This window comes from Aquarana catesbeiana, linkage group LG01 (genome assembly GCF_042186555.1).
Source record: "Aquarana catesbeiana isolate 2022-GZ linkage group LG01, ASM4218655v1, whole genome shotgun sequence".
NCBI lineage: Eukaryota > Metazoa > Chordata > Amphibia > Anura > Ranidae > Aquarana > Aquarana catesbeiana.
The window spans coordinates 323,981,472-323,999,209 of NC_133324.1; the positions used below are offsets into that span (position 1 = coordinate 323,981,472).

General features: G+C 43.0%; 1 protein-coding gene across 1 annotated transcript in view; it reads left to right on the plus strand.

Annotated features, from left to right (window-relative positions):
* Positions 1-3,915: 3,915 nt before the first annotated feature.
* The window catches only part of GAS2L1 (growth arrest specific 2 like 1), a 77,901-nt gene continuing 64,078 nt past the window's right edge, over positions 3,916-17,738 (plus strand). Inside the window, exons 1-2 of the mRNA XM_073630590.1 lie at positions 3,916-4,517; positions 11,379-12,028. Coding sequence (XP_073486691.1) covers positions 11,405-12,028 — 624 coding nt within the window. The 5' untranslated portion in view covers positions 3,916-4,517; positions 11,379-11,404. The remainder of the gene's footprint in view (positions 4,518-11,378; positions 12,029-17,738) is intronic.

Here is a 17,738-nt window from a genome sequence, read left to right on the forward strand (position 1 = left end):
AGTTCCGGAACCTCCTGCACTGAATGTATGTAATGGCAAAGGGTGCTGGGGGCTGGGAGATCTATTGTTGATGGGAGGAATCTACTGTTGAGGGAAGGGTCTATTGTTGTTGGCTGCTGGAGGGTCTATTGATGCTTGCTGCTGGGGGATCTATTGTTGCTGGGGGCCAGTTGTTGCTGGGAGGGACTTACTGATAAGAGAGAGGTTTGTTGTTGCTGGCTGCTGGAGGGTCTATTGATGCTGGCTGCTGGAGGGTCTATTGATGCTGGCTGCTGGAGGGTCTATTGATGCTGGCTGCTGGAGGGTCTATTGATGCTGGCTGCTGGAGGGTCTATTGATGCTGGCTGCTGGAGGGTCTATTGATGCTGGCTGCTGGAGGTTCTATTGATGCTGGCTGCTGGAGGGTCTATTGATGCTGGTTGCTGGAGGGTCTATTGATGCTGGCTGCTGGAGGGTCTATTGATGCTGGCTGCTGGAGGGTCTATTGATGTTTGCTGCTGGGGGATCTATTGTTGCTGGGGGCCAGTTGTTGCTGGGAGGGATTTACTGATGAGAGAGGGGTTTGTTGTTGCTGGCTGCTGGAGGGTCTATTGATGCTGGCTGCTGGAGGGTCTATTGATGCTGGCTGCTGGAGGGTCTATTGATGCTGGCTGCTGGAGGGTCTATTGATGCTGGCTGCTGGAGGTTCTATTGATGCTGGCTGCTGGAGGGTCTATTGATGCTGGCTGCTGGAGGGTCTATTGATGCTGGCTGCTGGAGGGTCTATTGATGCTGGCTGCTGGAGGGTCTATTGATGTTTGCTGCTGGGGGATCTATTGTTGCTGGGGGCCAGTTGTTGCTGGGAGGGATTTACTGATGAGAGAGGGGTTTGTTGTTGCTGGCTGCTGGAGGGTCTATTGATGCTGGCTGCTGGAGGGTCTATTGATGCTGGCTGCTGGAGGGTCTATTGATGCTGGCTGCTGGGAGATCCGTTGTTGCTGACAGGGGTCTATTGTTGCTGGGGTGGATCTGTTGTTACTGGAGGGTCATTGTGTTGCAAGAGGGTCTATTGTTGAAAGGGAGGATCTATTGTTGAAAGAAAGGTGTATATCTTAATGCTTATTAATAAAATCTATACAAATTACTTAGCACCACAAAATGAAACTTGGTTCTGTATTCTCTAAAAAGGGCTGTACTGGAAGATGGGTAGAGGATAGAACCAAGGGATGGTGCTCAGAGGTGGATAGGGGGCGGAGAAAATGGGTGACTTGAAAAGGGGAGTTCCTGAACCTATTCTCTGAGAACAAAAGTCCCGTCTATATGAATAGTGAAGTTGTCTTTTATGATGCATTGGTTTAGATTTTTAGGATAATTTACAGAGACCCAGTTCTGTGATGATTTGTTCTTGAACCCAAAACTAGTTACTTTATTTTTTGATTTTTCACGATTATTTGCTAGGGGCTCCCAAGGGGCTGACTACATTTATATGATGGCACGTTTTGGAGCTGAGTGATTTTGGGACCTGGAGGGAGTCTTGTAAGTTTTGATTGACATTCAATCAATCAGGAGGCAGAGACCCTGGAGAGCAGCTGCTCTCATACACATTGCTGGATTGGGATTGGGCTGGGGAAAGTATAAGGGGGGCTGTGGGGGAGTTGCATGCTGAAGGTTTTTTACCTTACTACATAGAATGCATGAAGGTAAAACACCTTCAGCCTTTGGAACCACTTTACGCTATGATGCCCCGTACACACGAGCGGAATTGCCGTCGGAAAAATCTTGGATGGTTTTTCCGATGGAATTCCGCTCAAGCTTGCCTTGCATACACACGGTCACACAAAAGTTCTCTGAACTTTCGACCTTCAAGAACGCGGTGACGTACAACACTACGACAAGCTGAGAAAATGAAGTTCAGTGCTTCCGAGCATGCGTCGAATTGTTTCCGAGCATGCGTGATTTTTTTGCACGGCGGAATTGCATACAGACGAACGCATTTTCGGATAGGAACTTTTTCCGGCCGAAAAATAGAGAACCTGCTCTCAATCTTTTGCTGGCTGGAATTCGGCCAGCAACAGTCCTATGGAGCATACACACGGTCGCAATTTCCGACCAAAAGCTCTCATCGGAGTTTTGCTGGTGGCATTTCCGATCGTATGTACGGGGCATTACAGTGCAGTGAAAAAAAACACGCTACATCTTTTTGCACTGCAAATGCATGTAAGCCCCGGTTCACACTGATGCGAAGTGGGTGTAAATTTAAAGAGGTACACGGTGCAAATTCACAATGCGATTTTTTTGCATTGCAATGTGACTTCTGCTTAGCATTTGTGGATTCAATGCGAATTTAGTGCGATTTTGTGAGGGGAGTGGTCACATCTGCGATTTTATTTTCTATATAAAAAAAATTTACAGTGATATGAGCACTGGACTGCGAATTCAATCCGGTCTCATAGAAGTATTTGGAGCTGAAATTTGCTCCACACCACACTAAACTCACACAGGACCCTTTTTTGAACCACATCAAATTCGCACCGCATATACGCTATATTACCAAAAGTATTGGGACTCCTGCCTTTACACACACATGAACTTTAATGGCATCCCAGTCTTAGTCTGTAGGGTTTAATATTGATTTGCCCCACCCTTTGCAGCTATACCAGCTTCAACTCTTCTGGGAAGGCTGTCCACAAGGTTTAGGAGTGTGTCTATGGGAATGTTTGACCATTCTTCCAGAAGTGCATTTGTGAGGTCAGGCACTGATGTTTGTCGAGAAGGCCTGGCTCGCAGTCTCAGCTCTAATTCATCCCAAAGATGTTCTATCGGGTTGAGGTCAGGACTCTGTGCAGGCCAGTCAAGTTCCTCCACCCCAAACTTGCTCATCCTTGTCATTACGGACTTAGTTTGTGCACTGGTGCACAGTCATGTTGGAACAGGAAGGGGCCATCCCCAGACTATTCCCACAAAGTTTGGAGCATGAAATTGTCCAAAATGTCTTGGTATGCTGACACCTCAAGAGTTCCCTTCACTGGAACTAAGGGGCCAAGCCCAACACCTCACCATAATCCCCCCTCCACCAAATGATTTGGATCAGTGCACAAAGCAAGGTCCATAAGACATGGATGAGTGAGTTTGGAGTGGAGAAACTTGACTGGCCTGCACAGAGTCCTGACCTCAAACCGACAGAACACCTTTGGGATGAATTATAGCAGACACTGCGAGCCAGGCCTTCTCGTCCAACATCAGTGCCTGACCTCACAAATGCGCTTCTGGAAGAATGGTCAAACATTTCCATAGACACACTCCTAAACCTTGTGGACAGCCTACCCAGAAGAGTTGAAGATGTTATAGCTGCAAAGGGTGGGCCAACTCAATATTGAACCCTACGGACTAAGACTGGGATGCCATTAAAGTTCATGTGTGTGTAAAGGCATGTGTCCCAATACTTTTGGTAATAGTGTATGTGAACAGCCTTTATTGGAAATAATGACATGCAAATCTATGTTTTTTGTATCGCATCTGATCCGCATAGAATTCGCACAAGTGTGAACTGCGGCTCAAGGCACGCACGCGCACCGCACTCATTCACACTAAGGCACTGCATGAGAACGCTGTGCGGTTCCTGTGCGCTTCACATGCAGTTCTGTGCGGCGCAATTTCAGCCCCATTCTTTTTTTAATGGGCTAAAAATCGCACCACGCGTGCTGCACTACTTTTTAAAGGTGCGGCAACCGCAGAACGCGAACCGGTGAGGTGCGACCTACGTTTGGGGTTGTCCTTAAACTTGAACTGACCCCCCCCCCAGCAGACCACAAGGGCATTGCGATCAGAATGCGGTGTGGGAACGTGGCTCTGCACTATAGTGTGGTCCTTGAAGCCCACAGAAAGTAAAGAAGGGAAGTGACCATACAGGACAAACACGGATGGAAAAACGCGCGTCATGTGTGCGTAAAAGACGTGCAGCTAGTGATGGGAATGGGCTCTATAGGCTGCATTGAGTCAGGATGGAGTGCTGAGGAGAGGAGCTGCCTGTACTATGATGTCACCAGTAATGAATGGACACCCGGGCCGGGCTGGCAGGAAGTTGTAATGAAGCTGAGTCTCCTCTCCCTCTCTCCTTTCCCTCCCAGAGGAGGGGACGGCCCGGCAGCTTAGTCATTGATGGGCTCCTCCGTCCTCGGCCAGGACAGGAAGACACAAGTAAGGCGCTGTGACAAGGATGGTGACTCAGGTGACTGGCAGAGGATTACATTGATTAACCTTGTACAGAGGGCGAGGCTCTCCTCTTCTCCTCCTTCATCCTCCTCCTCCTCCTCCTCCTCGTAGAAGAAGCTCGGCAGCCTGTAGGCACCTAGTATTATCAGGGGGACATGCTGTGACCAGGGGGGAGGGGAGGGGACAATTGAAGTGACAGCAGAGGATTTGGTAGTCCGATGACGTCGTGGTATTAGAGCTCCGGAGACAGGATGACATGTGCACTGTGTATGGACATTCATGGAGCCAACTGACCCAGGGAGGACAAGGAGAACTTTCTACTCCAGGTAAGGAGCACCTATGGCTTCCTTATTTCTATATGTCACCCCCCCCTCTAATTCCTATGTATGTCTATGAGAGCTCTTCCCATAGAGGGGCAGCTCAATGTCTCAACACTTCTCATGCATACAATAAATGAACACAACCTATATATAAGAGTAATAGAAAGGAAGAGAATATCCTAATGACTCTATAATACACATACATGAAAAGCAATGGACTAGCACACCATACATTCAAAAAAACTTTCCCTTAAACATATTCCTCAATAGCCCCAAAGGAGATAAATCGTACACCAAATGCCTTTGCCAAATTTAGATGTTACCTTCTTGGCTGGCAATACCACTGGGGCGCACTACCATTTAGGGGGCAGCCACGGCCTCTGTCCTGGTGAAGCCCCAGGCATGTACTTACCTCTCTCTGGCTCTCCTCTCCTAGTCGCCGTGAGTCCCGTTCAGTGCTGGCTGTCCCGGGAACACATCCGCTGCAGGTGCCGCCAATCCCCTGATGTGTCCCTCTGAGCTCCCCACTGTCACAGTTTGGTTTAGCCTAGGGCAGGGGTCTTCAGTTGTTGCGAAACTACAAGTCCCATCATTCCTCTGCCTATGAGAGTCATGCCTGTAACTGTCAGCCTTGCAATGCCTGATGGGAATTGTAGTTCTGCAACAGCTGGAGGGCTGCCAGTTTTAGACCCCTGTAATAGGGTGTCAAAAATCCTTGCACCAGCCTTGGTTACCTTGTAAAAGTAAGTTATCATCTTTGTGCTAGATATACACCACATGCGTCACACCTTGTGTGAGCAGCAGAGAGGAGGACAGAACTCCTCCACCAGATCCTGTGCTTCTCCGCACAGCTGCAGCACCTCTCTTGTCTTCACCTCCACCTTGTCTGAGCAGCAGAGAGGAGGACAGAACTCCACCAGATCCTGTGCTTCTCACAGCTGCAGCACCTCCCTCGTCTTCACCTTCACCTTGTCTCAGCAGTAGAGAGGAGGACAGAACTCCTCCATCTGATAGTGTGTGTCTCTGCACAGCTGCGGTTCTCCCCTCATCTCCACCCCCACCTTCTCTCAGCAGCAGAAAAGAGGACAGTGTTCCTCCACCAGATCCTGTGCATCTCTACACAGCCAAAGCACCTCCCTCATCTTTGCCCCCCACCTTGTCTCAGCAGCAGAGAGGAGGACAGAACTCCTCCACCTGATCCTGTGCGCCTCTACACAGCCACAGCACCTCCCTTCACCTTTGCCTCCACCTTGTCTCAGCAGTCAACAGCAGAAAGGAGGACAGAACTTCTCCACCAGGTCCTGCGCTTCTCTGTGCAGCTGCAGAACCTCCCTCGTCTCTGCCCCTGCCTTGTCTCAGCAGCAAGAAGGAGGACAGAACTCCTCCACCTGCTCCTGTGTTTCTCCGCCCAGCTGCAGCACCTCCTTTGTCTCCTCCCCAACCTTGTGTCAGCAGCAGAGTGGAGGACAGAACTCCTCCACCAGATCCTGCGCTTCTTTGTGCAGCTACAGCACCTCCTTGTCTCCACTTCCCCTGGTCTCAGCAGACTTTGGCATCTGACTCCAGCCCTTCTCTGGTCCTCTTCCAGACCCTGCACTTTCTGCTTTCCAGCTCTGCCCCCAGCAGCAGCACAAGGTAAGGGGGGGTGCACTGTGATGGTTTGACACCCCTGAAATAGACTGTGCAGAGAGCAGAGCTGAATGTCAACTGTCACAACTGCCTGTGCTTTCAACCAAACTGTCAAGGCATCAATGGCTGGTGTCATAACTGATCAGTGTGCAGCACCATGAAAACTGCATATCAAGCAGAGGCTAATGCTACACTCACACCAGCGATTTAGGCTGGGGCAAATTGCAGCGGCAAGGATCTGCGGCTGTGAGTGACAAGTCGCATACCGCCGCAGCTATTTGCAGCTTCCCACAGCCAGCGTTTACCTGCAGTGATTGCTGCTTGATGCACTTTGTGACTTTGCAACCTGTCATTATAGTAAATGGGGCCAGCGGCCGCACCTAGCCGCTCACAGCTGCATCAGGGATCAGAAGATTCCTGCCGCTGCAATTCACAACAACCTAAATTACCGGTGTGAATGTAGCCTAAGATGGCAGATTCCTTGGTTGTAAAGTATGGGAGGGGTTTTTTTTGTTTAAAGATATGTTTATTGAGTTTCATAGAAAAAAAAACCACAGTAATACAAAAAATTTAAATAACAAGAACACTCTGAGCTGTTTACCAATGATTCACAAAACATATCAGAATAGTAACTTAGATGATACACCAAATATCGTGAGTCAGATCAAACAGTAGGTCATAATACAAAGCATGGCATTACATTCAGTGACTGTCTGGAGCAGCCTTTCTCAACCTTTTCAACACAGAAGAACCCTTGAAATTACTTTCTGCCCTCAGGGAACCCCTGCTAAAAATTACTTTATCTACAACTCATGATAAATGAATGTGATGGTCATAGGGAAGAATGCTCCTTATAACTATGGTCATTGAGAAGAATTACCTCCTTGTAGATAGCTAAAAAGATCATTGGTGTTAGTGGGAACTTATCTGAGAGGCAAAAACTGCTCATTGCTCAAGGAACCCCTAGCAACCTCTGGAGGAACCCTATAGTTCCATGGAACCCTGGTTGAGAAACCCTGGTCTGGTGTAACAGAGGCAAGAGTAAGTGGGTTAGAAAGCCAGCGGTCCCAAACAGCATCAAACAAATGGGGCTTCTTCCGAAGATCATTGGCGAGTTTATAAAGTGGGAGGCTATTGTTATGTAACTGTAGCCACATAGATATAATAGGGACAGTGACACCCTTCCATGTGAATAGGATGGTCTTTTTAGCATAGAAGTATATAATGCGCAATAAGCGCTTCTCATATTTGGAGACAGACAGGTCTCTAAAAATACAGAGGAGACAGTTTTTAGGATGGAAAATATTGGGCAAACCCACGGTCGAGGAGATGAAAATGTTGACCAAAAGGCCTGAACAAATGGGCAGATCCAAGGGCAATGGAAGAAGTCAGCCACTTCTCCACAACCTCTAAAGCAAAAAGCATCTGGGCGCACGCCCATTTTATGTAGACGCACGGGGGTAAAGTGACTGTAATGGAACAGTTTAAGTTGGATAACCCTATCCGTAGAATAGATGACAGAGGATTTATATGTCCCTTCAAACTCTGACCATTCCTGGTCTGTAGTGTGGAGGTCGAGTGATAACCATTTCTGTTGAGCCACCAAATATTTATCATTTGTGTCACTATTAAGAGCAGAATACTATGAGATTAATCCGGTGGTGTCAGATCTACGTAGTAGTTTTTCAAAGGGAGTGACTTCTACAGTATAGGGCTGGAAAAGAAGCCAAATTGGGCTCTGATAGCATGGTGGAGTTGGTAATAAAAAAATAAAAATTAGCTGGAAGTTCAAATTATTCGCACAACTGATCGTAGGATTTGAGACCCAGTGGGGTATATATCTCACATATATATAATACCTTTGGAGGAGCATCGCAGTACATCGGGGATAGTATTGAGTTCCGGTAGGGAAGGATTCAACCACAGGGGAGAGTTAGGTGAGGTAGACCATTGTGCAGGCATAAATGCTTCTGAATACGGAGAAATAAGGAGAGAGTAGTATTTAACAAAGCTGTACCACGAAGGGGAGGAACCCGACGCCTGTAAATATTATATTATAATATATATATATATATATATATATATATATATACATATATATATATATGTTATGTAATGTCTCCAAAGAGGAAGCTATGGCAGCCTCAGTGGTTGTACAGGCATTGATAGTGGTAGGGTTAAGCCAATCGTGCACAATCACGAGTTGGGAGGCCAGATAATAAGCATAGAAATTTGGAAAGGCCAAGTACGGGAGGGTTTAGTTCAGATTTGAAAGGGAATGCCTGCATAAAATGTTCACACATTTTTTTCAGGTTTTGTTTTTTTTCTGTAAGAACTAATTCCCCTCTCCCCCTCCCTAGAGCTTTCAATTGGCTAAAACAAAAATGCCTGAAGTTTGAATGCACAATGTAGAGCTCTTGAAATGCACTTCTAAAAGGCTTGTATACTCATGCAAAGCTCAAATGTACCTGTAAATTGTTCTGCTCTGGTAAAGGTTATGTACTTAGGGCATTGCTCAGGTTGAGGCTTCTTTCACATCTGTGTGATCTGTTACACTTCTACAATGCGCTTCCGTGCGACTTGGAAAAATGTGCAGGTGCTTCTTCTGGTGCCACATTGGTCCCATACACTTCAGTAGGAGTGCTTTAATATTGCATCAAAACATTGTGCTCACTGCTAAAACCCATTTCTCTTATTTCTCTTATATATATATTTTTCTTAGCCCCCCCCCACCTTCCTTTTTTTTAACCCATCTGTATGACACTTTATTACTGTGTGTGCTCTGATTGCCTTCTTTTCTTTGCTGTCCTTTACGTAACGTTCTTATTATAAAATAAACAATAACATTTATGTGGAAGAAAAACATACCACAATACACCAAAACACATACAAAAAAGCAAGAAAATGCAGGCTCACTAGTATGAACCTAGCCTTGGCACATGTAATCTCTCCCTTCTCTCTGTTTAAACTCTATGATCTTTATAACCAAACATTTTACAGTGCCTAGAATAAATAAATAAATATGGAACAACCGATTTCAAACACTGCCATGTATTTTATGTATATATTTGGCATGCAACAATGCTTGTAGTGAAACTGACTATATTTACCAATAAACACATGAAAATACAGAGGGCAATATGCAGAGCGCAGCAGTCCATAGTAGCCAATCAGAACACAAGGATTTTTTGGCAGCTATTGGAAATTTAGGCTGGTTTGGGTCACTGCATTCTGTATATCATTACTACTTGTACTGCCTAATTAAATAAACTGCTAGTGTCTAGGGTTGTATCATCCCATGACACCAGCCAGTATGTGCTGTATGCAACCTGCTGAAGATTGTTTACAATACGATAAGACCGTTTACAACTTGATAAGACTTTTTCTGTCTCAGCTATTTAATATGCTTCCAAGATACTCTATTGAGCATATGTTGTACTGTTATTGAGTTTATTACCCTACCTGATTGAAAACTCAAGTTCAATATTAGAAATACAAATGAATGCAGCTATGTATTCATTAAAACTCAGTACATTGTATTTTTTCTTGTTTATTTTATTTTTTTTTTATGCACAAAAGCGTAATTGAATTTCAAGCATATAGGAATACATATCATGACATGGGGTATAGAATTGAAATGCAGGTGCTAGTGCATCTATTCATTACTTGTAATATGAATGTGCATGTACCCTATAACAACATAAATGGTAAATGTAGCTATTGGGAGGGGGCACAATGTATCCCAATCTGAACTGTGGGTTAGGTGACAGTTAAGTTGGAACACCACTTTAGAAGCTTTAGAGCCATAGTGGGGGGAAGCTCCTGTTAGGGGATTGCCCCATGGTCCCATTTCAAGGCAAATAAATAGAGTTTTCTGGCATTTTTTTCGTGCATTTGTTATGCACGATTTTGGTGCGTTTTTATGCGCAACTTGTGCATTTGTATGCAGCGTTTTTGGGCTTTGGTGTTTTTCTATTAGCCAGTAGAGAAAACTATTATCTGTTGCATCATTCGTTGCTAGGTATTTCAGCGTTTTTAGCTTTTCTTTTAGCTTTTATTTCTTCTTTTATTATTATTATTTATTATAATGTTTTTTCATTAGGGTAAGGGGTTCAAGTTCAGTTTAGGTTAGGATTAGGAGTAGGAGTTGGGGTTAGGGTTATTTATTATTATTTTTTTATTTACTTTTATTTATTATTATACAAATAATAATAAATGAATAATTAAATGTAAAATAAATACACAAATAAATAAAAATCATAAATAAATTCAATAAATGAATACTAAGTAACAATAAATAGATAATTAACCCTTAACTTTAACCCCTACCCCTTAAAAAAATAATAATAATAAATAACTAAACACCCTAACCCTAACACAAAATACATTATTATTATGATTATGATTATTATTAATAATGTATTGTTTTGTTTGAGTTTGGGTGTTTATTGTTATTTTATTATTATAAAGTATTTCATATTTTTAAGGTTAGAGGTTAATTATTATTTATTAATGTGTTATATATTATTCATTTATTGTACTTATTTATGATGATTTTTAGTTATTTGTGTATTCATTTTACATTTATTTATTTATATATTATTACTATTCTATTTTTTCACATTTTTTAATTTGAGCAGATTTGAGCTACAAAAAAAGCTCAATAACCTTTTTGAGCTTCAGGCGTTTGCTTTCAGGCAGCATGGAGTGGAGATGTGAACCATCTCCATAGAGAATACTTGATTTTTCCACTTCCAGCGGAGCTTCAGGCTTCAAGCTTCAAACCGTTCAGGTGTGAATGCAGCCTTAGAGCAGTCTTGTGACTTCTATCAGTGTCTGGTTAAAGCTTGTAGAAGGAGTTTTCATTTTACTTTATGAGGCTGCGGGACCCCTGACACTCTGTCTGGACAGTGTTGATTGGTCTGTGCTGATCACATGCACCCTCCCAAGGAAAAAAAGCAGCTTGCCCCCAAGGCTCTGTTCTATCAGCAGATATATTGGGGGCAGATTGGGGGCATTGGAAGAAGGGGAGGTTAAGAGAAGACAGGATCAAACCGCCTTTTTACACAATGCTGAGGATTCACCCCCTATGTTCCATAGAGTATAACAAGCATGCTTTACTGCATATGCAGACTGATGTTGTGGGTTTAGTAACACTTTAATGTTTGAATGTGAAAATATATGTTGTAATAAACAATATATCTACGGTGCTAATAAATGTTTGCAAATCCTCTGCAGGTGACAGAAGAGAATAATGAGAAGAGATGGCAGACCAAAGCCAAATTCAGTCATCTGCTTCAAAAAGCATACGACCTTTTCGCTCCAGCGAGGAGTACCTTGAAGCCATGAAAGAAGATCTCACTGATTGGCTCAATATGTTGTATGACCTGGACATGGATGCTGGCACTTTCATGGAGGCACTAGAGACCGGGTACACACTTTGTCAGCATGCTAATAATCTCAATCGGCTGGCACAAGATTTTAAAAAACAGTATCCAGAAGCTGCTGCTGGCATGAGATTGCCACAGAAGGATGTAACATTCCAGGTTAAAGGAGCCATCCCAAGTTCATTTATGGCCAGGGATAACGTATCTAACTTCATTAGCTGGTGCCGCAAGGAGCTTGGCATACCAGAGGTGCTAATGTTTGAAACCAATGATCTGGTACTGAGGAAAGGGGAGAAGAGTTTTGTGTTATGCTTGCTGGAGGTGGCCCGACGTGGGGCACGATTTGGTATGCCGGCACCAATGCTTATTCAGATGGAAGAAGAGATTGATGAAGAGATTAGTCGGGGCAAACCGAATCTAGAACAGCGCAAGTATCCACGGGCACCGATTCCCGTTCAACCACCCCGTACCATATATGATCTCAAGAATCTGGATGAGTTGGTATGCATCTTATGTAGTCCATATCAGCCTTTCTCAACCAGGGTTCCTCCAGAGGGTGTTAGAGATTCCATGAGCTGTGGCTGATTGACCTCTCACCTGATGGTGTCCAGGTCCATCACCACTTGGCAGAGCCACCAGCATGACATCAATGATCTTTTTAGGTTTCTATAAGTATGCCATACAGATGATCACTGTAAGCGAAGCATTCTTCTCACTGACCACCAATGTAATGAACATTCCTCCCACCAACCACCAATATAAAAGATATGTGTCCCACTGACCACCATTGTAAGGAACATTTTTCCCATCGACCACCAATGTAATGGACATTCTTCCCACTGACCCCGATTAATTAATTTTAGCTGGGGTTCTCCAAGATCTGAAAATTATTACTCCTAGGGTTTCTCTGGGGTAAAATGGTTGAGAAAGGCATGTCTATACTGTCCTGCCAGCTTTTTAAGAGTATTTAAAAAATGCATGTTATCATTATGTTCCATTTTAAGACTAAAACAATATATTATACTGAACTAATTCAGTTCTGTTTTGTACTAATAGCTGTTCATAATACATTCATGTGCAAACATACACACACATCATGGAGCTCAATAAACACAAATGCAAAGAAAAAGTAGAGTAGTTGACTATAACAACCACATGTTATGGGTTCTTTTCTTACTAGCCCTAGAAAATAAAATGTCAACAGTGGTCGGATTCACCTTCTGTGAGTAGTTTAAATGGGCTCTGTATAGTTGAGGTTTAAATTTGGAGTTGGTGTTGGAAAAGTGCAGACACCAGAACATGAATCCTGATGTACTAGTTATTCTGGTAAAAGTACATTGTTGTGCTTTTTCTTCTTGGTGGATATCTGATACCTGTCCAAAAAGATATTAGTTCACTTTCACAGATTATGATACAAGCAAGTTTAAAGATGTTTTCTTTAGGCCACGTCTCTGGCTGTCATTTGTCACATTTCTTTGGCTAAAGAAGAGCTACTATTGCACCTCCAGCATAAAGCCATGGTTTTATATTGCAGGCTCTATAATGGCCCAAAACCAAATTGGGCATTTGAGTAGCAGTGGATTCTAGAAGGGAACAAAAGCTATTGAAACAGACCTTCACGTAAAAATTACATTTGTCATCACTCAATTCTTCCCCTTAGCTTCTTACACAGTTTTTTCTTTAGGGAAACGAGTACCTGTTTTTGGTGGTACTTGCTCCCAATTCCTCAGTTTAAGAGCTGGGGGGTGGAAAAGCAGCAGCACACTGTGCTTCCCAGTGAATGGCTGTGCAGTGGGGGTGTTTCAGGACAAGTCTAATCATTGGAAGAAAGCAGCCTGAGTTCCCAGCATAGCTAGAGAACTGACCAAGGTGTGCTCTGCTGCTTAGTGTGGTCAGTTTTTAATAGGAAAGCAAGGGGACTAGCAGGAACACCAGGGATTTCATACAAAGGAAGCAATACAAAGAGGACAGGAAACTTGGTACAACAGGCACATATCAGGAATTTGAAGGGGTAACAAATGCTTTAAATAAATATCAGGACTCAATCAGTATGCACCTTTCTACATGAACTAACATTTAGGCATCTGTTACTTACAGTTTTCATGTTCCTGATCTTAAAATGTTAGCTCTCTTTATGGTAAAACAACATAAAGCCATCAAAGGTCTTTTATACATCCCATACTTGTAGTCTTCCTTGGATACCCTTGATAAAAAGCAATATGGCCAATTGGATGTACATATCTCAATTCTAGCTCAGACGTCATGTTTTATTGCCAAAGCTTAAAGTGGATGTGAACCTGATTCATGAAATTTGACCTAGACAGATCTATCTGTAGTGTTTACTTATCTCTCTCCAAAGGCCTGAGTCGGTGTCTTTCTGCTGTTTCATTCCTCTGTTATCAGCATGATAACTTCTGACAAGTCCTCTGAGATGGGAGATAAAACCAGCCTGAAATTTGTGTAGGGGTGGGTGCTATAAATAGATTAGCAGAGAGCTTGTCTTGTCACAGCACAGCTTTGAAAGTATCTTCGTTCTTATGCCTATGTGGTGGGGGATGTGTGCCTTTCCTCCAGTCAACTGTCACACAGTGTAAGCCAAGAATCCACTCCTACTGCAAAATGAGGAAGTAAAAATTCTAACACAATGTTAGAATTCTAAAGAATATAGAAAGCTGAAGACAGCAGATATGCATGTAAAACGTATGTAGGGAGATTTGTTTCATCTCTGTGTATCATCTGAGGCTGTTCACTTCACTGGGCATAGGAGAGGGTTTACATCCACTTTAATTGAATGAGCTGAAGTTAGAAGCTAATTGGCTACCATACACAGCTGCACCAGATTATGAGTGCACCAGTTTTAGTAAATCAACCCCTGTGAATGTTGTGTGTGATGCAATTTCATTCATATGCAATGGCATATAAATTATTAAGAAGTTTACCTAGGTTTTATCTTGGCTTCATTGTTTTTGTGGAGGAACAATGCTTTCTTTATTTATTACAGTATGATAGGGATTAAAAAATATATAAACATGCATATTATTGTTAGTCCATTATCCAGCCAACAGATGGCACCCTAGACTATATTTTGAAATGTAAGGCATTGTATCCCTTTCACCACTGCTACAACCCCAATTCCAAAAAAGTTGGGACAGAATGCAATGATTTGCAAAACTCATAAACCCATATTTTATTCACAACAGAAAATAGAAAACATCAAATGTTTAAACTGAGAAAATGTACCATTTTAGGAAAAAAAGGTGAGGTTGAAATTGTTGGCAGCAACACAAGTTGGGACGGGGCAACAAAAAGCTTGCAAAGTAAATAGTACTAACAAGGAAGAGAGGGAAGAACATTTTGTAATTATTAAGGTTAATTGGCAACAGGTTAGTAACATGATTGGGTATAAAAAGAGCATCTTAGAGAGTCAGAGACTCAGAAGTAAAGCTGGATAATTTCAAAATAATGTTCCTCAATGTAAAATTGCAAAGACTTCAAATATATTATCATCCACAGTACATAATATTATTAAAAAACTCAGAGAATCTGGAGAAATCTCTGTGCACAAGGGACAAGGCTGAAATGCGATATTCGGTGCCCGTGATCTTCAGGCCTTTACACAGGTATGACTCGCTGATGGACATCACTGCATGGGCTCAGGAATATGTACAAAAAAATCACCATCTGTGAACACAGTTTGCTGTGCCATCTAAAAATGTAAGGTAAAGGTCTATCATGAAAAGAGGACCTATATCTGAACGTGATCCAGAAACGCTGCATCTTCTCTGGCCCAATCTCATTTAAATGGTCTGGTGCAAAGTGGAAAACTGTTCTGTGGTCAGACGAATCAAAATTTGACATTCTTTCTGGCAACCTTGGGTGCCGCGTCCTCCGGACTTAAGAGGAAAGGGACCTTCCAGCTTGTTATCAGTGTTCAGTTCAAAAGCCTGCATCTCTGGTGGCATGGGGGTGCATTAGTATGTATGGAATAGGCAGTTTGCACATATGGAAAGGCGTCTAAAAAGTTAGATGCGCAACCAAAAATATATATATACAACCATATATGTGAAAGCATGCACAAAACAGATGCCAATATAAAATTAAAAGTCTATAGTGAGTGTCATTCCATATACATCTGTAGAACTGAACCCTTCAACCCTACCACAGCACTTGGAACTGTCAGAGGAGAGGATCCAGAGATTGGATGTGTGTGTGAACATGCTGTCCCTGCTGGAGTCATCCCCTCCTGTGTGTGCCTATACGATCTCCATAGTTAGAGATCCAACAGATCCGGTAAGTGGCCCCCTGGCCTCCCCTACCTTATTCCTCGGCTGTTTCTGTGGAAATATATGGTGATCGGAGCAATCGCTTTCCTTTGAAGGGTTCAGTTCTACAGATGTATATGGAATGACACTCACTATGGACTTTTAATTTTATATTGGCATCTGTTTTGTGCATGCTTTCACATATATGGTTGTATATATATATATATTTTTGGTTGCACATCTAACTTTTTTATGAGCTGAATATTCAGGTTTTTTTAGTTGCAGCACCTTACATTTACTTTTTTAATATATATTTATATTTTTACATTGGGTGAGGGGATAGCGCGGATTTTCCACTTTATACCCATCTGGAAAGGCACCAATAATGCTGAAAGATATATCCAGGTTATAGAGCAGCATATGCTTCTATCCAGACAACGTCCTTTTCAGAGAAGGCCTTGCATATTAAAACAATCATTTTATGGGTGTCTCATTCACACTGCAATGCAGCCCATGGCTGTGCTGCTATATAATGCAGACATGCTACATTTTATCATGGTGTGCAGTACAGAATCACATGGAACATGCAGTGTATTTTTGTACAATTCAAAAAAAGTTTGTACAAAAAAAAAAGAAATAAAAAAAAGTAGCTGTGTGTGTTGCAATGAATCGCACACCACACTGCCCCTTACTGCAGCCAGGAATGGACAGCTGATGGAGAAGTAAAGCACTCCGGCAGCTGCCCATTCTTGTGTGGATTTGGCCTTAGAATTCTATATCAGGCAAAAATGGGACAATATTCCTCTCCCAAACCTCCAGGAACGAGTCTCCTCAGTTCCCAGATGTTTACATAAAATGGTACATTTTCTCAGTTTAAACATTTTATATGTTTTCTATTTTCTATTGTGAATAACATATAGGTTTATGAGGTTTGCAAATCACTGCATTCTGTTTTTATGTAAATTTAAAACAGCGTCCCAACTTTTTTGGAATTGGGGTAAAACAAAGATTGTTCATATATAATAAAGCAGATAGAAAAACTGTTTTACCACTTCAATACCAGGCACTTTTTCTCCTTCCTGCCCAGGCCAATTTTTAGCTTTTAGCGCAGTTTGAATGACAATTGCGCGGTCATGCTACACTGTACCCAAACACATTTTTTATCATTTTGTTCCCACAAATAGAGCTATCTTTTGGTGGTATTTGATCACTGCTGGGGTTTTTATTTTTTGCGCAACAAATAAAAAAAGACCATAAATTCTGAAAAAAAAAAACGTTTTTCTTTGTTTCTGTTATAAAATTTTGTAAATAAGTACGTTTTTTCCTCCACTGATGGGCACTGATGAGGCTGCACTGACAGGCACTGATAAGGCAGCACTGATGGGCACTGATGAGGTGGCGCTGATAGGCGGCACTGATGGGCACTGATAGGTGGCACTGGTATGCAGCACTGATGGGCATTGATAGGCGGAACTGATGGGCATTCATAGGCGGCACTGATAGGCGGCACTAATAGGTACTTATGGGTGGCACAGATAGGTGGGTACTGCTGGGCATTGATGGGCACTGGTAGGTGGCACTGATGGACACTAATGGGTAGCACTGCTGGGCATTACTGATGAGGAGACATCTGGCAGGCATTCATAGTGGGCACTTACTGGCACCATTTGTGGGCACTGATTGGCATCCTTTAGGGCGATGTGGGGCATCCCCAGTGGCCATGGGGGGCATACCTGCTCATCAATGTGTTGTGGGCGGCATCCCTGGTGGTCCAGTGTGCCGGGGGGGTCTATGCTGATAAACAATCACGTCTGTCAGACGCAAGTGAGGAAAAGCCATTAAACAGTTCTTCCTTTTTACACTGTGATCAGCCGTGATTGGACTCAGCTAATCACGTGGTAAAGAGCCTCCGTCAGATCGGTGTAGCGGTGTGTCAGACTGACACGCTG